This window comes from Lissotriton vulgaris, unplaced genomic scaffold (genome assembly GCF_964263255.1).
Source record: "Lissotriton vulgaris unplaced genomic scaffold, aLisVul1.2 SCAFFOLD_219, whole genome shotgun sequence".
Lineage (NCBI taxonomy): Eukaryota > Metazoa > Chordata > Amphibia > Caudata > Salamandridae > Lissotriton > Lissotriton vulgaris.
In genome coordinates this window covers 1,139,822-1,162,148 of record NW_028246735.1, presented here as the reverse complement: position 1 = coordinate 1,162,148, position 22,327 = coordinate 1,139,822, and the positions used below count along the sequence as shown (strand labels likewise).

The 22,327-nt window shown below is 43.8% G+C and overlaps 1 protein-coding gene across 22 annotated transcripts in view; it reads left to right on the top strand.

Annotated features, from left to right (window-relative positions):
• Positions 1-204: 204 nt before the first annotated feature.
• Positions 205-22,327, top strand: part of LOC147665764 (butyrophilin subfamily 1 member A1-like) — a 594,753-nt gene continuing 572,630 nt past the window's right edge. For all 22 annotated transcript variants that reach the window (XM_086949515.1, XM_086949510.1, XM_086949511.1 and 19 more), the window contains exons 1-2: positions 205-353; positions 20,337-20,413. In XM_086949515.1, the coding sequence (XP_086805641.1) occupies positions 20,338-20,413 (76 nt within the window). In that variant the 5' untranslated portion in view covers positions 205-353; position 20,337. The remainder of the gene's footprint in view (positions 354-20,336; positions 20,414-22,327) is intronic.

Below are 22,327 nucleotides of genomic sequence, written 5' to 3'. Positions count from 1 at the left end.
ATAGACGCAAGAACACACTTCACGCTAATGTATGACACTGAATGCCAAATTAATTACGTGAATCTCACCCACTCCTTGTTCATAGTGGGGGGTATTTACATTTTCTGGCCCCCCTTGCTTCAGACTTTGTTCCCCTCTCTCTGCCTGTTTATTCCTCTTGTGTATTTAGCTCTGTTGCCTCTGAGCTGCCCTCTGTACATTTACACATGTGGACATCACTCCAAGGTCTGGCTTCAGACTTTGGCCCCTGTCGCTGCCCATAGACACCAAAGCTGCAGCCGCCTCTCTTGAGAGACGGTACTTTGCTGTCGCTGGTGACCTGAGAGGCAGAGAGGAGCTTGTCCAGCAGACAGGTGAGTTCTCTGCTGTTTATTTTAATATCTCATGCGTCCTCTTTTCTGTCTGATCTCAAACGAGAATACAACCAACTCTGAGCACTGCTCTCCCTCCCAGGCCACCCCCATCTCTCTCGTGAAACATGGTATAGCGCCAACTGCAGCCTGGCGCCGCTGCAGCGCTTGAAATGCGAAAAAAGCAGAAAGGCAGGGAGGTGGCTGTGAGTGTGTGGTGTTTGTGTGACTCTAGCAGAAAGTCAGTGGAGCACCGTACTTGATTGAAGGCAGATAGGTGGATTCTAAGATGGGAGGTGGTTGTGTATGTGAGTCTGTGGTGTGTGTGTGACTCTAGCAGAAAGGCAGTGGAGCACTGTACATGATCCAAGGCAGGCAGGTGTGCATGAGATGTGAGGTGTTTTTATGTGAGTGTGTGGTGTTTGTGTGAACCTATCTGAAAGGCAGTGAAGAATTGTACATGATTGAAGACAGGGTGGTGGTCCTGAGATGGGAGGTGGCTGTGTATGTAAGTGTGTGGTGTTTGTGTGACTCTAGCAGAAAGGCAGTGTACATGATTGAAGGTAGGGAGGTGGGTTCTGGGATGGGAGGTGGCTGTGTATATAAGCCTGTGGTGTTTGTGTGACTCTAGCAGAAAGGCAGTGCAGCACTGTACATGATGGAAGACAGGTAGGTGGTACTGAATGGGAGGTGGTTGTGTATACAAGTGTATGGTGTTTCTGTGTCTCTAGCAGAAACGCAGTGGAAGACTGTACATGGTTGAAGGCAGATAACTGGGTTCTGAGATGGGAGTTGGCTGTGTATGTAAGTATATGGTGTTTTTATGAACCTATCTCAAAGGCAGTGGAGAACTGTACATGATTGAAGGCATGGACGTGGTGCTGAGATGGGAGGTGGCTGTGTATGTTAGTGTGTGGTGTTTGTGTGACTCTAGCAGAAAGGCAGTGAAGCCCCATACATAATTGAAGGCAGATAGGTGGGTTTTGAGATGGGAGATGATTGTGTATGTAAGTGTGTGGTGTGTGTGTGACTATAGCAAAAAGGCAATGGAGCAATATACACATTTCAAGGCACATATGTGTGTTCTGAGATGCGACGTGGCTGTGTATGTAAGTGTGTGGTGTTTGTGTGACTCAAGCAGAAAGGCAGTGATGCACCGTACATGATTAAAGGCAGATAGGTGGGTTCTGCAATGAGAGGTGGCTGTGTTTGTAAGTGTATGGTGATTGTGTTACTCTAGCAGAAAGGCAGTGGTGCACTGTATATGATAGAAGGCGGATCGGTGGGTTCTGAGATGAGAGGTGGCTGTGTATGTATGTGTGAGGTGTTTGTGTGACTCTAGCAGAAAAGCAGTGGAGCACTGTACATCATTGAAGGTAGGGAGGTGGTTCTGAGATGGGAGGCGGTTGTGTATACAAGTGTGTGGTGTTTGTGTGACTCTAGGAGGAAGGTGTGGTGTTCAACACATTAAAATAAGTAAACAGGAAACTTGAAGAGAAGGTATGTGGGTATTTATTAACCTCATCCACGAAAGTCCAACGAACAACTGACTTCCAGGGAAGTCTACATTCTGAGAAAGAATCTCTTAACAGGATTCTATGAATTAAAGGTACAAAGCAATGTTATGATGCATTAGCACGTTATCACACATCTCCCTTTCTAATAAAAACAAAAATGAAATTAAAGGAACAAAGCATGTTGTGATACATTAACACATTATCACACATCTCCCTTTCTAATAAGAACAACAAAAGAAACAAAAAAAAAAATTAAACATAATCTCTTAAGTACAAAGGAGGTCTTCGTACTCTCTGACCCAACCTAGAAGAAGAAGACAGACTTGGAGACACAGAAGAAGAATAACGGGAATAGCCTGAATTACCACCAACAGCAGGCAACCTTGAATCAACCAGAAACACACGACTGTTATTCCATATCCTTCCATCATCCGTTTTGATAGCATTTCTGAAGATTTTCACAACAGAGCGAACTTCAGTGAACTTAGACCAAGGCCTACACCCAACAGGAGCTCTGATGCGAACAAGATCACCAATTCTGAACTTATGAAATAATACAGACTTACTACTATCAAAATACTCTTTCCTAGCAACTTGTTTGTCTAACTCCTTACACCTCCATTCACCAACACTATTATCTACCAAACCTTTGTTCAGCTTCATCCAACCAGGACACCACAAAGTATTAGGAACTCTTCCCTTAAACAACTCAAAAGGAGATCTTCCAGTGGTCGAATGGGGAGCCATGCGATAACTGTTAATTCTATCCTTAAGAGAGACCTTCCAATCCAAACCAGATGACCTAGCTAACTGAATAGCTTCTTTAAGAGTCTTGTTAACCCTTTCAACAGCACCATTCGACTCAGGATGATACAAAGAACATCTCTTATGAGTCACACCACATTTCTTTAAATAATCTTCAAACAACTTTGAGCAGAACTGAGGTCCATTATCTGAAAGTAAACTATTAGGAAAACTCTCTTTTAAAAAAATAGCATGCAAGAATTTGATTACCGCATCTGAAGTTATGTCTCTTACAGCAGAAACCTCAATCCATCTTGAATATAAGTCTATCAAGACAATTAAGTATGGAGTATCAGAAACTCCAGACAAAGGACCAACAATGTCGATTGCAACCTCATCCCAATGATGATTAGGTAAAATTCTCTTGACCATGGGCATGTGTCTAGTCTTCAAAATTTTATCGCTTGCACAACATTCAGGACAATCTCTCACCATTCTCTCTATTTCCAGATCCATGCCAGGCCACCAAAACTGCAAACGAAGAATTTCCTTAGTTTTGACAATGCCTAGATGACCGGAATGGGCATGGGATAACAATTTTTTCCTAATACCAACCGGTGGAATTAATTTCGTCCGACGAGTGAGAAGACCATCATCAGTAATAGATAGTTCATCTGAAACCAACAACCAAGGTTATTCTAAACGACAATGGTTTTTTAAAGAAGAAATAAGTTTTGAAATCTCTTTGTCTTTTCCTAACTCAGTCCTCCATTCACACTCCTCAACCGCTCCTTCAGTAACTTCACAAACTCTGATAGTGTCATCTATATCAAAAGTATCATCTTCTTGAACATTCTCAATAGTAACCAGTCTTGATAAGCAATCCGCGGACTTATTGGCTACACCAGGAATGTAATCCACCTCAAAATCAAACTCTTGTAAAGAGATTATCCATTTCCTAATTCTTGAGGAGATGGCATCTACACCTTTCTTAGAAAATACCTCTCTTAGGGGTTTATGATCTGATAAAACACACACCTTTGATACCCAGATCAAATTTCTGAATTTCCTCAAAGCCCAAAAAATGGCAAGAGACTCCTTCTCAATCACTGAGTAGTTTATTTCTGCACCCTTAAGGCACCTTGATGAACAACAAATCAAAAAATCTCGCCCATCTTTTCTTTGTGTTAAAATAGCTCCAAGACCTTTATCACTTGCATCAGTGAACATAAAAGTCGGAAGACCAGGAACAAAGGCATGCAAAGATGGAGCCTTATTTAATTCCCTTTTTATACCTTCAAATTCTTTTCTGCAGTCATCCGACCAATCAAAAATAGCACTTTTAGCAGTCAACTTCCTCAAGTTATGAGTCTTTTCTGCAAAATTAGTGATAAACTTTCCATAGAACTCAACCATTCCTAAAAAAGAAAGTAACTCATCCTTATTAATTGGTTCATTTATCTTTGAAATAGTCTCTATAAGCTCTTTTTTTGGGAAAACGCCCTCACCAGTAATTCTATGCCCAAGATAATTTACCTCTCGTACACCGAATTTGCACTTACTTTTCTTTAGTGACATACCAGCTTCACCCAAACGTCTAAGAACCAGACACACACGTCCATTGTGTTCACTCAAATTATTCCCAAATATCAACAAATCATCCTGATAACACTTCACCCCAGGCAAACCTCTCAAAATCTTAGCCATGATTCTTTGAAATACAGAAGCTGCCGACACAAGTCCAAATGGCATTCTTTTGTATTTAAAAGTACCCATAGGAGGCGTTAGCTCCTGTGAAGACTCATCCAGTTCTACCTGGTGGTAGGCAGATGCTAGATCAAGAGTGGTAAAGTATTTTGCCCCACCCAAAGTGCCAACCAACTCATCAATGTTAGGTAACGGAAACCTATCTACTACTACCTCCTTATTTAGGGATCTCAAATCAATGCAAAGACGAATTTCGCCAGTAGGTTTCTTCACAATAACAATAGGAGCCAACCACTCTGTTGCCTCAACTGGTTCAATTATCCCATTATTAATTAGTTTGTCAATTTCTTCCTGAACTTTCGTTTGTTCTAACAAAGGGATTCTCCTCACTTTTGCTACAATAGGAATGGCATTTCCTTTCAATTTGATATGATGTTTATAACCACGTAAACATCCCAACTTTTCTTTAAAAACATCTGGAAATTTTTCTGAAAAAACTTTACATAAGTCATCACTCACACAACTTTCTACACTCTCATGCACTGCCTGAATTTTAACTTGGGGAGTGGAATTTGGATCAAGTGACACTCCAAGTTCTCTTTGATGTAACCACCCCAATAAGGCATCACCTTTCTTTGCTACATATATTTTCCCAACAGTTATTCGACTGCCCAATTCTATCTCTCCCAAGAAATACCCTAGAATTTTTATTGGTTTATCACTATAACCAAGGGGTAATATATCTGATCTCATTAATTTTGGATTGTCTGGAAAGGTATCCTTAAATAATTCCTCATAAATTAAGGTAATACGAGAACAAGAATCAAATTTAAAATTTATCATCTTATTCTCTACTTTCACCAAATGTGAAGGATGATCAATTTCATTACATTTTATCTCAAAACTCACAGTTCTAACTTGGGGTTGAGACCATTTCTTTTTTATAACTTCTCCTTTCAACATTCTTGTTCTACAGAACATTGCATAATGCCCTCTCTTTCCACATAAGTTACACACAACCTTTAATGCAGGGCAAGTTGGAGAATTTGCTAAATGTGAATTTTGACCACACCTGAAACAGGAAAACCTACTAGATTGAGAAGAATACAAAGCATTAGGCATGTTAGGATTCATTACATTTGACATTGCACCCTGTTTTTCCTGACCACTTGTAGCCTCCTGCTTTTTTATTTGTCATACAACATCATCCACTTTAGTTTCTTCTTTAATATCAGGTTTCTCCTTTTCTTTTTTTAATTCACCTACACATTTAGTCATATGTTCGACCTGTTTTGCAATAACTAAAACTTCTTTAAGAGGAGGTTTATCTTTCAACCATAACTCTTTCCTGATGTCATCATGTGCACATCTTAGAACAAATTGATCACGTATCCTCTCATCAAGCGTTTGTCCAAAGTTGCACGAAGATGCTAATTTTCTTAGAGAAGATACATATTCCTCAACTGTCTCATCTTTCTTTTGTTCTCTTAAGCCAAAATGATAACGTTCCATTATGGTGCTTAATCTTGGTAAGTAATGACGGTCTAATTGTAATATAGCGATCTCGTATTCATTCAGATTTCTTTGCTCTGCTGCAGGTAAATCTGGTAGGTGTTCCAAAACGTCTTGTCCTTCACCACCGAGGCAATGTAGAAGAAGAGCCATTTTCCTTTCTGCACTCAAATTTGTGCCACATACCCTGGCATAATTTCCAAAAATGTTCTTCCACTTTTTCCATTTTACATTAGGTTCTCCTGGACTTACTAGAAAAAATGCCGGTTGAGTAACATTTTGCATTTTATTTTTTTTAAATTGACCTTCTCTTCTCTTTTTTTTATATCAAATGTTCACTTTTTTAATATAATAGAGTCAATTTTATTTATATAACCAATTGTCCTTATGTTAAAGGTGTAAAAAAATAAACAATTGTCTGAAGTTGCTGGGAAATAATAATTAACAATGCCTTGGAATGTTGAAATTGACAAGTCAAAATGCAAAGGATGAAAAATAGAACACCGTGGTATTATGACGTGAAGAATGGGCTCTCTAGAGAAAATGGAACGCACAGCTGAAACGCATGGTCTTTGTGCGTATTACGCTCTTCAGTTCGTGCTTACGTCAATACTCATTCTTTTGCAGATCGCGCAGCTTGCGCTTATCACAGCTCGCGCCCCTCACGTTCAGTTTAAAAGCTTGCGCTTGTTATTTCTTAAGAACAAGTCGATTTTTAGATCCCAAAAAAATATTTTAACCAAATCTCTGCCGAGTTTAAATTCCCACCGCTCTCCTCACCGGATGATAACTCAGACGAACATCATGTAAACAAACCGCCGCAGGGAAGTCACCGCTTCCTTTCTTAAACACAGCCGCTGGAGGAGGGGTGTCTTAATCTTCTTTTCTCTTCGTGTTGAGGTATCCCATCCTCGTCGCCACTTTAATGTGGTGTTCAACACATTAAAATAAGTAAACAGGAAACTTGAAGAGAAGGTATGTGGGTATTTATTAACCTCATCCACGAAAGTCCAACGAACAACTGACTTCCAGGGAAGTCTACATTCTGAGAAAGAATCTCTTAACAGGATTCTATGAATTAAAGGTACAAAGCAATGTTATGATGCATTAGCACGTTATCACAGAAGGCAGTGAAGCACTGTACATGATTGAAGGCAGATAGGTGAGTTCTGAGATGGGAGGTGGCTGGGTATGTAAGTGTGTGGTGTTTGTGTGATCTTATTTGAAAGGCAGTGGAGCACTGTCCATGATTAAAACCAGTGAGGTGGTTCTGAGATGGGAGGTGGCTGTGTATTTGAGTGTGTGGTGTTTGTGTGATCCTACTCGAAAGGCAGTGAAGCAATGTACATGATTGAAGGCAGGGAAGTGGTGCTGAGATGGGAGGTGGCTGTGTATGTAAGTGTGGGATGTTTGTGTGACTCTAGCAGAGAGGCAGTGAAGCTCTGTACATGATGGAAAACAGGTAGGTGGGTCTGAGATGGGAGGTGGCTAGGTATGTATGTGTGTGGTGTTTGTGTGACTCTAGCAGAAAGGCAGTGAAGCAATGTACATGATTGAAGCCGGTGAGGTGGTTCTGAGATGGGAGTTGGCTGTGTATGTGAGTGTGTTGTGTTTGTGTGATCCTACTCGAAAGGCAGTGAAGCAATGTACATGATGGAAGGCAGGGAAGTGGTGCTGAGATGGGAGGTGGCTGTGTATATAAGTGTGTGATGTTTGTGTGACTAGCAGAGAGGCAGTGAAGCACGGTACATGATGGAAGACAGGTAGGTGGTTCTGAGATGGGAGATGGCTGGGTATGTATGTGTATGATGTTTGTATGACTCTAGCAGAATGGCAGTGGAACATTGTACCTGGTAGGAGGGAGAGAGTGTGTGGTGTTTGTGTGACTCTAGCTGAAAGGCAGTGAAGCACTGTACATGAATGAATGCAGATAGATAGTTTCTGAGATGGGAGGTGGCTGTATATGTGAGTGTGTGGTGTTTGTGTGAGTCTCGCAGGAAGGCAGTGAAGCACTGTACATGATTGATGGCAGATAGGTGGGTTTTGAGATGGGAGGTGGCTGTGTATGTAAGTGTGTGGTGTTTGTGTGATCCTACTCGAAAGGCAGTGAAGCAATGTACGTGATGGAAGGCAGGAAAGTGGTGGTGAGATGGCAGGGGAGCATTGTACCTGATAGGAGGGAGATAGTGTGTGATGTTTGTGTGAATCTGGCAGAAAGGCAGTGAATAACTGTACATGATGGAATGGAGTGAGGTGGTTCTGAGATGGGAGGTGCCTGTGTAAGTCAGTATATGGTGTTTTTGTGAACCTATCTCAAAGGCAGTGGAGCACTGTACATGATTGAAGGCAGGGAGGTGGTACTAAGATGGGAGGTGGCTGTGTATGTAAGTGTGTTGTGTTTGTGTGACGTTATCAGAAAGGCAGTGAAGCTCTGTACATAATTCAAGGCAGATAGGTGGGTTCTGAGATGGGAGATGATTGTGTATGTAAGTGTGTGGTGTGTGTGTGACTAGCTGAAAGGCAGTGGAGCAATATACACAATTGAAGGCACATATGTGTGTTCTGAGATGCGATGTGGCTGTGTATGTAAGTGTGTGGTGTTTGTGTGCCTCTAGCAGAAAGGCAGTGAAGCACTGTACATGATTAAAGGCAGATAGGTGGGTTCTGAAATGAGCAGTGGCTGTGTATGTAAGTGTATGGTGATTGCGGTACTCTAGCAGAAAGGCGGTGGTGCACTGTATATGATAGAAGGCGGATCGGTGGGTTCTGAGATGGGAGGTGGCTGTGTATGTGTGTGTGTGGTGTTTGTGTGACTCTATCAGAAAAGCAGTGGTGCACTGTACATGATTGAAGGTAGGGAGGGGGTTCTGAGATGGGAGGTGGTTGTGTATACAAGCGTGTGGTGTTTGTGTGACTCTAGGAGGAAGGTAGTGAAGCACTGTACATGATTGAAGGCAGATAGGTGGGTTCTGAGATTGGAGGTGGCTGGGTATGTAAGTGTGTGGTGTTTGTGTGATCTTATTTGAAAGGCAATCGAGCAATGTACATGATTGAAGCCAGTGAGGTGGTTCTGAGATGGGAGTTGGCTGTGTATTTGAGTGTGTGGTGTTTGTGTGATCCTACTCAAAAGGCAGTGAAGCAATGTACGTGATGGAAGGCAGGGAAGTGGTGCTGAGATGGGAGGTGTCTGTGTATGTAAGTGTGTGATGTTTGTTTGAATCTAGCAGAAAGGCAGTGAAGCACTGTACGTAATGGAAAACAGGTAGGTGGGTCTGAGATGGGAGGTGGCTGTGTATGCGAGTGTGTGCTGTTTGTGTGATCCTATCGGAAAGGCAGTGAAGCAATGTACATTATGGAAGGCAGTGAGGTGGTGCTGAAATGGGAAGTGGTTGTGTATATAAGCCTGTGGTGTTTGTATGTTTCTAGCAGAAAGGCAGTGGAGCACTGTGTATGATGGAAGGCAGTAAGGTGGGTTCTGAGATGGGAGGTGGCTGTGTATGCAAGTGTGTGCTGTTTGTGTGATCCTATCCGAAAGGCAGTGAAGCAATGTACATGATGGAAGGCAGTGAGGTGGTGCTGAGATGGGAGGTGGCTGTGTATGTAAGTGTGTGGTGTTTGTGTGACTCTAGCAGAAAGGCAGTGGGGCACTGTACATGATAGAAGGGAGAGAGGTGGTTCTGTATTGGTAGGTGGTTGTGTATATAAGCCTGTGGTGTTTGTGTGCTTCTAGCAGAAAGGCAGTGGAGCACTGTATATGATGGAAGGCAGTGAGGTGGGTTCGGAGATGGGAGGTGGCTGTGTATGCAAGTGTGTGCTGTTTGTGTGATCCTATCCGAAAGGCAGTGAAGCAATGCACATGATGGAAGGCAGTGTGGTGGTGCTGATTTGGGAGGGGGCTGTGTATGTAAGTGTGTGGTGTTTGTGTGACTCCAGCAGAAAGGCAGTGGAGCACTGTATATGATGGAAGTCCGTGAGGTGGGTTCTGAGATGGGAGGTGGCTGTGTATGCGAGTGTGTGCTGTTTGTGTGAACCTATCGGAAAGGCAGTGAAGCAACGTACATGATGGAAGGCAGTGAGGTGGTGCTGAGATGGGAGGTGGCTGTGTATGTAAGTGTGTGGTGTTTGTGTGGCTCTAGCAGAAAGGCAGTGAAGCACTGTACATGATGGAAGACAGGTAGGTGGTTCTGAGATGGGAGGTGGTTGTGTATACAAGTGTATGGTGTTTGTGTGACCCTATCCGAAAGGCAGTGAAGCAATGTACATGATAGAAGGCAGTGAGGTGGTGCTGAGATGGGAGGTGGCTGTGTATGTAAGTGTGTGGGGGAAACATCACTTACAACGAAACTTTTACAACGCACTACCATTACAACGCAACCATTACAACGCAAACCATTACAACGCAAACCATTACAACGCATTGCGCTGGGGGGCGCTCTAGGATAGGGAATAGATGTAATTTACTATCCAACACCTTCCCTACTATCCACGGGGACTGGAGTTGGAATAGTAAATTAAATAATTCACTATCCAGCGCCTAAAAGCACTATGCGTTGTAATGGTATGCGATGTAAAAACCGCGTTGTAAAGGCATGCGATGTAAAAGCATGCGTTGTAACATCATACATCCAGTGTGTGGTGTTCGTGTGACTCTAGCAGAAAGGCAGTGAATCACTGTACATAAATGAAGGGAGTGAGGTGGTTAAGAGATGGAAGGTGCCTGTGTATGTCAGTAAATGGTGTTTTTGTGAACCTATCTCAAAGGCAGTGGACCACTGTACATGATTGAAGGCAGGGAGGGGTGCTGAGATGGGAGGTGGCTGTGTATGTGAGTGTGTTGTGTTTGTGTGACTTTAGCAGAAAGGCACTGAAGCTATGGACGGCAGGTAGGTGGTTCTGAGATGGGAGGTGGCTGGGTATGTATGTGTGTGGTGTTTGTGTGACTCTAGGGGAAAGGCAGTGTAGCTCTGTCCAGGATAGAAGGGAGAGATGTGATTCTTAGATGGGAGGTGGTTGTGTATATAAGCGTGTGGGGTTTGGGTGATTCTAGCAGAAAGACCGTGGAGCACTTTACATAATTGAAGGGAGTGAGGTGGTTCTGAGATGGGAGGTGTCTGTTTGTGTCAGTACATGGTGTTTTTGTGAACCTACCTCAAAGGCAGTGGAGCAAAGTACGTGATTGAAGGCATGGAGGTGGTGCTGAGATGGGAGGTGGCTGTGTATGTGAGTATGTGGTGTTTGTGTGCCTCCAGCAGAAAGGCAGTGGAGCACTGTATATGATGGAAGGCAGTGAGGTGGGTCCTGAGGTGGGAGGTGGCTGGGTATGTAAGTGTGTGGTGTTTGTGTGAACCTATCCGAAAGGCAGTGGAGCACTGTACATGATTAAAGCCAGTGAGGTGGTTGTGAGATGGGAGGTGGTTGTGTATACAAGTGTGTGGTATTGGTGTGATCCTATCTGAAAGTTAGTGAAGCAATGTACATGATGGAAGGCAGAGAGGTGGTGCTGAGATGAGAGGTGGCTGTGTGTGGTGTTTGTGTGACTCTAGCAGAAAGGCAATAAAGCACTGTACATGATGGAAGACAGGTAGGTGGTTCTGATATGGGAGGTGGTTGTGTATACAAGTGTGTGGTGTTTCTGTGTCTCTAGCAGAAAGGCAGTGGAAGACTGTACATGGTTGAAGGCAGATAACTTGGTTCTGAGATGGGAGGTGGCTGTGGATGTAAGTGTGAGGTGTTTGTGTGACTCTAGCTGAAAGGCAGTGGAGTACTGTACATGATTAAAGGCAGGGAGGTGGTGCTGGGATGGGAGGTGGCTGTGTATGTGAGTGTGTTGTGTTGGTGTGACTTTAGCAGAAATGCAGTGGAGCACTGTATATGATGGAAGGCATTGAGGTGGGTTCTGAAATGGGAGTTGGCTGTGTATGTGAGTCTGTGGAGTGTGTGTGATCCTATCAGAAAGGCAGTGAAGGAATGTAAATGATTGAAGCCAGTGAGGTGGTTCTGAGATGGGAGGTTGCTGTGTATGTGAGTGTGTGGTGTTTGGGTGACTCTAGCAGAAAGGCAGTGAAGCACTGTACATGATTGATGGCAGATAAGTGGGTTCTGAGATGGGAGGTGGCTGTGGATGTAAGTGTGAGGCGTTTGTGTGACTCTAGCTGAAAGGCAGTGGAGTACTGTACATGATTGAAGGCAGGGAGGTGGTGCTGAGATGGGAGGTAGCTGTGTATGCGAGTGTGTTGTGTTGGTGTGACTTTAGCAGAAAGACAGTGTAGCTCTGTACATAATTGAAGGCAGATAGGTAGGTTCTGAGATGGGAGATAATTTTGTATTTATGTGTGTGGTGTTTGTGTGACTCTAGCAGAAAGGCAGTAGAGCACCATACATGATTGAAGGCAGATAGGTGGGTTCTGAGATGAGCGGTGGTTGTGCATGTAAGTGTATGGTATTTGCGTTACGCTAGCAGAAAGGCAATGAAGCACTGTACATGATTGAAGGCTGATCGGTGGGTTCTGAGATGGGAGGTGGCTGTGTATGTATGTGTGTGGTGTTTGTGTGACTCTAGCAGAAAGGCAGTGGAGCATAGTACATGATTGAAGGTAGGGAGGTGGTTCTGAGAGGGGATGTGGTTGTGTATACAAGCGTGTGGTGTTTGTGTGACTCTAGGAGAAAGGCAGTGAAGCACTGTACATGATTGAAGGCAGATAGGTGGGTTCTAAGATGGGAGGTGGTTGGGTATGTAAGTGTGTGGTGTTTGTGTGATCCTATTTGAGAAGAAGTGGAGCACTGCACATGATTGAAGCCAGTGAGGTGGCTCTGAGATGGGAGGTGGCGGTGTATGTGAGTGTGTGGTGTTTGTGTGATCACATCCGAAAGGCAGTGAAGCACTGTACATGATTGAAGGCAGATCGGTGGGTTCTGAGATGGGAGGTGGCTGTGCATGTATGTGTGTGGTGTTTGTGTGACCCTAGCAGAAAGGCTGTGAAGCAAGGTACATGATTGAAGGCAGATAGATGGGTTCTACGATGGGAGGTGGCTGGGTATTTAAGTGTGTGGTGTTTGTGTGATCTTATTTGAAAGGAAGTGGAGCACTGTACATGATTGAAGCCAGTGAGGTGGTTCTGAGATGGGAGGTGGCTGTGTATGTATGTGTGTGGTGTTTGTGTGACTCTTGCAGAAAGGCAGTGGAGCATAGTATATGATTGAAGGTAGGGAGGTGGTTCTGAGAGGGGATGTGGTTGTGTATGTAAGTGTGTGATGTTTATGTGACTCTAGCAGAAAGGCAGTGACGCACTGTACATGATGGTAGACAGGTAGGTGGTTCTGAGATGGGAGGTGGCTAGGTATGTGTGTGTGTGGTGTTTGTGTGACTCTAGCAGAATGGCAGTGGAGCATTTTACCGAATAGGAGGGAGAGAGTGTGTGCCATGTGGTGTTTGTGTGACTCTAGCAGAAAGGCAGTGAAGCACTGTACATGATTGAATACAGATAGATAGTTTCTGAGATGGGTGGTGGCTGTATATGTGAGTGTTTGGTGTTTGTGTGACTCTAACAGGAAGGCAGTGAATCACTGTACATGATTGACGACAGATAGGTGGGTTCTGAGAAGGGAGGTGGCTGGGAATGTATGTGTGTGGTGTCTGTGTGTCTAGCAGAAACACAGTGGAGCACTGTACATGATAGAAGGGAGAGAGGTGGTTCTGAGATGGGAGGTGGTTGTGTACATAGGAGTCTGCAGTTTGTGTGATTGTAGCAGAAAGGCAGTAAAGCACTGTACATGATTAAAGGCAGATAGGTTGGTTCTAAGATGGGAGGTGGCTGGGTATGTAAGTGTGAGGTGTTTATGTGATCCTATCCGAAAGGCAGTGGAGCACTGTACATGATTGAAGCCAGTGAGGTGGGTTCTGTGATGGGGGTGGCTGTGTATGTGAGTGTGTGGTGTTTGTGTGAGTCTAGCAGAAAGGCAGTGGAGCACTGTATGATGGAAGGCAGTGAGGTGGGTTCTGAGATGGACGGTGGCTGTGTATGCGAGTGTGTGGTGTTTGTGTGATCCTATCCAAAAGGCGGTGAAGCAATGTACATAATGGAAGGCAGTGAGGTGGTGCTGACATGGGAGGTGGCTGTGTATGTAAGTGTGTGGTGTTTGTGTGACTCTAGCAAAAAGGCAGTTAAGCACTTTACATGATTAAAGCCAGTGAGGTGGTTCCGAGATAGGAGGTGGTTGTGTATACAAGTGTGTGGTGTTTGTGTGATCCTATCCGAATGTTAGGGAAACAATGTACATGATGGAAGGCAGTGAGGTGATGCTGAGATGAGAGGTGGCTGTGTATATATGTGTGTGGTGTTTGTGTGACTCTAGCAGAAAGGCAATAAAGCACTGTACATGATGGAAGACAGGTAGGTGGTTCTGATATGGGAGGTGGTTGTCTATACAAGTGTGTGGTGTTTCTGTGTCTCTCGCAGAAAGGCAGTGGAAGACTGTACATGGTTGAAGGCACATAGCTGGGTTCTGAGATGGGAGGTGGCTGTGTATGTAAGTATATGGTGTTTTTGTGAACCTATATCAAAGGCAGGGGAGCACTGTACATGATTGAAGGCATGGAGGTGGTGCTGAGAGGGGAGGTGGCTGTGTATGTAAGTGTGTGGTGTTTGTGTGACTCTAGCAGAAAGGCAGTGGAGCACTGTACATGATGGAAGACAGGTAGGTGGTTCTGAGATGGGAGGTGGCTGGTTATGTATGTGTGTGGTGTTTGTGTGATCCTACTCGAATGTCAGTGAAGCACTGTACATGATTGATGGCAGATAAGTGGGTTCTGAGATGGGAGGTGGCTGTGGAAGTAAGTGTGTGGTGTTTGTGTGACTCTAGCAGAAAGGCAGTGGAGCACAGTACATGATGGAAGATAGGTAGGTGGTTCTGAGATGGGAGGTGGCTGGGTATGTAAGTGTGTGGTGCCTGTGTGTCTCTAGCAGAAAGGCAGTGGAGCACTGTACATGATAGAAGGGAGAGAGATGGTTCTGAGATGGGATGTGGTTGTGTATATAAGTGTGTGCTGTTTGTGTAATTCTAGCAGAAAGGCAGTAAAGCACTGTACATGATTGAAGGCAGATAGGTGGGTTCTAAGATGGGAGGTGGCTGGGTATTTACGTGTGTGGTGTTTGTGTGATCCTATCCGAAAGGCAGTGGTGCATTGTACATGATTGAAGCCAGTGAGGTGGGTTCTGAGATGGGGGTGGCTGTGTATGTGAGTGTGTGGTCTTTGTGTGTTCCTATCCGAAAGGCAGTGAAGCAATGTACATGATTGAAGTCAGTGAGCTGGTTCTGAGATGGGAGGTGGCTGTGTATGTGAGTGTGTGGTGTTTGTTTGACTCTAGCAGAAAGGCAGTTAATCACTGTACATGATGGAAGACAGGTAGGTGGTTCTGAGAGGGGAGGTGGCTGTGTATGTGAGTGTTTGGTGTTTATGTGACTAGCAGAAAGGCAGTGAAGCACTGTACATGATTGATGGCAGATAAGTGGGTTCTGAGATGGAAGGTGTCTGTGTATGCAAGTGTGTGGTGTTTGTGTGATCCTATCCGAAAGGCGGTGAAGCAATGTACTTGATGGAAGGCAGTGAGGTGGTGCTAAGATGGGAGATGGCTGTGTATGTAAGTGTGTGGTGTTTGTGTGACTCTAGCAGAAAGGCAGTAAAGCACTGTACATGATGAAAGAAAGGTAGGTGGTTCTGAGATGGGAGGTGGTTGTGTATACAAGTGTGTGGTGTTTGTGTGATCCTATCCGGAAGGCAGTGTAGCAATGTACATGATGGAAGGCAGTGAGGTGGTGCTGAGATGGGGGGTGGCTGTGTATGTAATTGTGTGGTGTTTGTGTGACTCTCGTAGAAAGGCTGTGAAGCACTCTACATGATGTAAGACAGCTAAGTGGTTCTGATATGGGAGGTGGTTGTGTATACAAGTGCGTGGTGTTTGTGTGACTCTAGCAGAAAGACAGTGGAAGACTGTACATGGTTGAAGGCAGATAGCTGGGTTCTGAGATGGGAGGTGGCTGTGTATGTAAGCATATGGGGCCTTATTTATGAAGGACTTGCGCCACCGGTCGGTCACTTTTTCCCATGTTAAAAGTGACGCACCGGCGGCGCAAGTCCTTCATAAATAAGGCCCATGGTGTTTTTGTGAACCTATCTCAAAGGCAGTGGAGCACTGTACATGACTGAAGGCAGGGAGGTGGTGCTGAGATCGGAGGTGGCTGTGTATGTGAGTGTGTGATATTTGTGTGACTCTAGCAGAAAGGCAGTGAATCACTATACATGATTGATGGCAGATAAGTGGGTTCTGAGATGGGAGGTGGCTGTGGATGTAAGTGTGTGGTGTTTGTGTGACTAGCAGAAAGGCAGTGGAGCACTGTACATAATTGAAGGGAGTGAGGTCGTTCTGAGATGGGAGGTGCCTGTGTATGTCAGTATGTGGTGTTTTTGTGAACCTATCTCAAAGGCAGTGGAGCACTGTACATGATTGAAGGCAGGGAGGTGGTGCTGAGATGGGAGGTGGCTGTGTATGTGAGTGTGTGATATTTGTGTGACTCTAGCAGAAAGGCAGTGAATCACTATACATGATTGATGGCAGATAAGTGGGTTCTGAGATGGGAGGTTGCTGTGTATGTGAGTGTGTTGTGTTTGTGTGACTTTAGCAGAAAGGCAGTGATGCTCTGTATATAATTGAAGGCAGATTAGTGGGTTCTGAGATGGGAGATGATTTTGTATGTAAGTGTGTCGTTTGTGTGTGACTCTAGCAGAAAGGCAGTGGAGCAATGTACACAATTGAAGGCACACATGTGGGCTCTGAGATGGGAGGTGGCTGTGTATGTAAGTGTGTGGTGTTTGTGTGACTCTAGCAGAAAGGCAGTGAAGCACTGTCCATGATTGAAGGCAGATTGGTGGGTTCCGAGATGGGAGGTGGCTGTGTATTTATGTGTGTGTTGTTTGTGTGACTCTAGCAGAAAGGCAGTGTACATGATTGAAGGTAGGGAGGTGGTTCTGAGATGGGAGGTGGTTGTGTATACAAGTGTGTGGTGTTTGTGTGACTCTAGGAGAAAGGCAGTGAGGCACAGTACATGATTGAAGGCAGATAGGTGGGTTATAAAATGGGAGGTGGCTGGGTATATAAGTGTGTGGTGTTTGTGTGATCCTATTTGAAAGGCAGTGGAACACTGACCATGATTGAAGCAAGTGAGGTGGTTCTGAGTTGGAGGTGGCTGTGTATGTGAGTGTAGGGTGTTTGTGTGATCCTATTCGAAAGGCAGTGATGCAATGTTCATGATGGAAGGCAGGAAAGTGGTGATGAGATGGGAAGTGGCTGTGTATGTGAGTGTGTGGTGCTTGTGTGACTCTAGCTATAAGGCAGTGGAGCACTGTACATGATTGAAGGCAGGGAGGTGGTGCTGAGATGGGAGGTGGCTGTGTATGTGAGTGTGTGGTGTTTGTGTGACTCTCGCAGAAAGGCAGTGGAGGATTGTACATGATTGGAGGCACTTAGTTGGGTTCTGAGATGGGAGGTGGCTGTGTATGTGAGTGTGTGGTGTTTGTGTGACTCTAGCAGGAATGCAGTAAAGCACTGTACATGATTCATGGCAGATAGGTGGGTTCTGAGATGGAAGGTGGCTGTGTATGTAAGTGTGTGGTGTTTGTATGATCTTATTTGAAAGGCAGTCGGGACCGTCGACCGGGTTTATGTCGGTCCCATGACCGAGACCCTTTATCTCCAAGCAACAGGGACACTGTGGATTATTCTTGAATGTGTGGTTGCTTATAATGACCTAGGTTGGGGGTGAAGATCGGGGATATAATCCTTGGTCAATGATGGTAACTTTCAGGTAACGGAAACATGCTAATAAGGTTGCTTTAATGACTTGCATAAAATAGCTCTTATTAGCAACCATAACCCAACCTGTTGAGGAAGGATCTTTCTATAACCGTCTGACCATATTTTACTCCATATTTCCTAAGTGTCCCTGATTCCACATAAAAAAATTGTGATCATCGGTTCTTGATAAACTTGAGTCGCGTAGGTCCCTGTAGAAACATTTGTGCACCTACTGCCGTCAGCGGATCTATTAGGGGACACAGCTTCCAACTCCTGCCCATTGTAACTTTGCGCAAATCGAATCGAACATAAATGGACATAGAAACTGTTATAGGTGCTGCATGACGAGCTTTAAAGAAAATTCCCAGCCTCAAGAGAAATTTGCCAACAAAAATAAGGATAGGGCAAGGGTGCAGGAACTTTGATTGAGCTATTTGTGGTGTAGAGACATGAAGTCTATGAGCCCGCTGGACCTGGGACCTTACCGCCTGCTTCAACACCAGAAATGACTGTTAACAATTAAATGAATAATTAGAAATAGCTTAAAATTAAAACCTATATTTAAAAATATAGTTGACAGCTATACAAATAATTGCGTGCTCTACAGGAAGATATGCTTGAGACAAAAAATGTTCAAACTATGGATAACAAAACCAACCTAGTTATCATAGTCTTACCCAGTCACTATAGATACACCTATATGACTTAGGACGAAGGACAGACCGTCCCCATTGCTCATAAGTCTCACAAGTATTCCTTAGCAGAGGCATGTTTTACTTCCATTGAAAACATCCTTGCAGCTGTGCAAACAGCTATTTTGAAGGAGCATCCTTTGGCACAGGGGAATCATTGTTGTTTCTCCCATAACAGGCACTAGAAGTAGCCGCCGAGGGAAGCATTCCTAATGCCCATGCCCTACACCAGAGATGGGTGCAGTGGTCTTCTTCAAGTGCAGTGGATGTAAAGCTTCAGTATGATCCATGAACATGAACAAGATGTTGGTCCGACTCCAGCTACTTTACCCATCGATTTTTATCAGAGCATATGGTATATGGCTGGTTTTGCCCAGAAAAGGACATATTTATAACAAAGGAGAAAGTGACATTCTTTAGGTTTATACTCCAGGGGCCTCATTTTTGAGGCCTTGCGTCAGTTTTGCGCTTCCGATGCGTCCCTTTTTGTGATGCATTGGCGGCGTAACAGATGCCTCCTGTTGCGCACTATTTACAAAGTGACACATCTAAGCAGATGCGTCACTTTGTAAACCCCTGCGCTACATTATACCTGCGTCCCCCCGCAAAAAGCCTCGTAATAGTGACGCAGTGAAATCTATGAGATTTCACTGCGTCACTTTTAGGACGCTGTTGCATCAAAATCTTGCGCCTGCCTCGCTGCAGGAGTAAGACTGATGCAAGCCCTTTCACATGGGGCTTTCCCCATGTGAAAGGACGCATTGATGGAGTTGCGTCACTTTTGTGACACATTCTAGCAATGCGTGACTTTTGCGCTTACAGATACGTCAGAAATACTGACGTATCTGTAACTTCTTGCTACATGATGCGTCATACATTAAATATGACGCATCAGGTATGCCGCAAGGAGTACGCACTGAGAAGTCATGCATCGCTGCTTTCACGCAGCGATGCGTCATTTCTCATGAATGAGGCACCTGGTCTCAGTAACTTGCTATTGAAATAAGTAGTTTATATTTCCCAATTATTTTCTATGAATGCCTAGCTGGATGGAGCGATTGGAGTTGGGGCAGAGGTGACAGATGAAAGTATTATACAGTTTTGTGAATAGATCGATGTAACAAACATTGACCTGTAGGACCGATTGCTGAACTTTGCGGAACTGGAGAGAATGTTTATATATAGTATGTGCAGTATGCACAGTGAAATAAACTGATAATTTGAGGATTTTGCTTGATAAAGATCAATATGCCTGCACAAAGTTGGATGTATGTCTAAAGAGTTGAACATGGGCCCATTGGAGAGGAACTTTACCTTGTACATATTGTTATTGTTGAATTGTAATCAATACACAGTTTAGATCATAGTTATTGCGAAGAGTCACAGTGAAGTGATATCTGTTCAAGCAAAACACTAGAAGTGTAGTTAGTAGCTTATTGGTGAGCTGTGTACTAGGCATAACTTCATCTGTTATGAACACATTTCCTTCTTCTCTGTACATTTTGTTAAATTGTTAATATTGTTATTGTTGAATTGTAATCAATACACAGTTTAGATCATAGTTATTGCGAAGAGTCACAGTGAAGTGATATCTGTTCAAGCAAAACACTAGAAGTGTAGTTAGTAGCTTATTGGTGAGCTGTGTACTAGGCATAACTTCATCTGTTATGAACACATTTCCTTCTTCTCTGTACATTTTGTTAAATTGTTAAGACATTGCATAAAATAATGTCATATTTTTGATTTTGTAAATTTTATGAATGAATAAACGTTTATTGTAAAGATTACTTTGGTACGCATACCTGCATCCCATTGTGAAGTATAAGCACAACAACTCTTATCAAATATTTCAGTCTTCTGCACACAAACCTTAGTGAGAAGTGCAGCTATTTCAATCACTGCAATGTTTTGTTCCTCACTGTTATCTCTATGAGTAACTTGTGGGATTTGTTTTCCTCTTCACAGAATGATGGCACTCCTGTGTCTGCCACAACTCCCCACATTGCTGCTACTGTGTCTGTACCATCAAATATATGTTTCAGGTAGGAGAACAACTCTCTTTTCTTATTTTATCATTTTGGCCCTTCTTTAAATTTACAAGGACAGACATTCAATCCTCTCGTTTAGCAGGGTCCCTGAACCTACCACACTTGTGGAAGAAATTCCCTCATATTCAAAGAAGGCTCCCACAGTGGAGGGGGATTTTCTCACAAGGTGGCTTCGGCTGCGAAGACTTGAAATCACCTTGAGGGAAAACACTGTCAGACTCTTCATCAGGCGATCACTGACACAATATTGTTGTAAAGAAAATAGTTGTCAAAAATATTGTTTCTGAAATATGGTGTCCGTGTACTTCTAATAGCAAGAAAAAAAATATCAAAAATAAAATATCGCTTCACACTAATATTTTTAAATACATACAAAATGTTTGTTTATAAATAAGGGTCGGCGTAGTTCGCGAAGTAGCGCTACGCGAAGCTACGCGAAGTGCACTTCGCACTACGCGAACTTCACGTAGCACTACGCGAGCTGCGTAGTAGCATGTTCGCACTGTGCAAGATGCGTTTTCAATGATTGCACAGTGCGGACAAGCATCCGGCACTGTGCAATCATTGAAAACGGCATCTTGCACAGTGCGAGCTGTAGGTTTCTGCTGCTCGATTAGATTTTTACTCGAGCGGCAGCTTTCTCAACGCGAACTGGTAGTTTCTCATTGCGAGCGGTCGTGAGCATGCGCAACCACTCGCAATGAGAAACTTGACCTCCCCGCGTTGAGAATCTCGCCGGGATGTCATTTTGCTTGCTCGCGGTCGCGAACATGACATTGAGGACCGCGAACAAGCAAAAAATTACTGCTGCACTACGCTACGCTGCACTACGCATGTTCGCACTGTGCTACGTGCAGCTCGCGTAGTGCGAAGTTACGCAAACTTCGCCAACTACGCAAGCGTAGCGTAGTGCTTCGCCCAGGGTTATTTATAAATATATGGATGTATGACGTATTCACACATGCTTTTATAACTCATGCATTTACAATGTGGGCATTCCATTACAACGCAAAGTCTTTACAATGACTTGCCTTAGGGAAGCGCTGGACTTTGGAATATCATATTTTACTATTCCAACTCCAGTCTGTGCTACAGTAGAGAAGGTGGTGGATTCCCTAAAGCAATTCATTGCAACGACTTGCGTTGTAATGGAATGCATGGTAACAACATGTTCATTGTAGTGCCTGTGGTGTGATGGCACTGTGTAATTCTGTCTGCCTTGTAATATATATATTTATATATATCTTTTGCGCCAACATACGCTAACCTACCCATGGCTGTATAGGAAACGGAAGTACTGAAAATTGAGAAATCCGGAAAAATCAAATTTTAGTCAAGATTCATTGATGACCTCTTTATTGTATGGGAGGGTGACCACACTGACCTTCAAGACTTCATAAACTCACTCATTGTAAATAAATACAATCTATCTTTCAAATCTACGATAGGTGCATTTTTAGATGTGGAAGTTTTTATTCAAGGCCATAGGATATGCACTAAAATGCACAGGAAACCCACTTTATGCGATAGCATCCTGCATGACAACAGTGGGAATCCGCAAATTCTAAAATAGGGCATACCCTATAGAGAGGTGTTGCAAGCGAAGAGAATCTGCTCTGAAACATCAGATCTGAACTCCCAAATAAACTAAATGAGCAGCCATTTTTTAGAACAAGGATATCCCCTTGGTGTAATTGAAAATGCAAAAGCCAGAGACACCTTGAAAGCAAGTGCAGATCTCTTACGATCCAACAATGAAAATCCAGAAAGAAGAAGAAAAGATGACAGCATTACCCGACTAATCATTGATTTTAATGATCAAAGCAGAGAACTAAAGAACATCATCCGTAAGAACTGGGGTATATTAATGCTTGATGGAACAGGCAAAGGATATTGTCTTCTCAATCA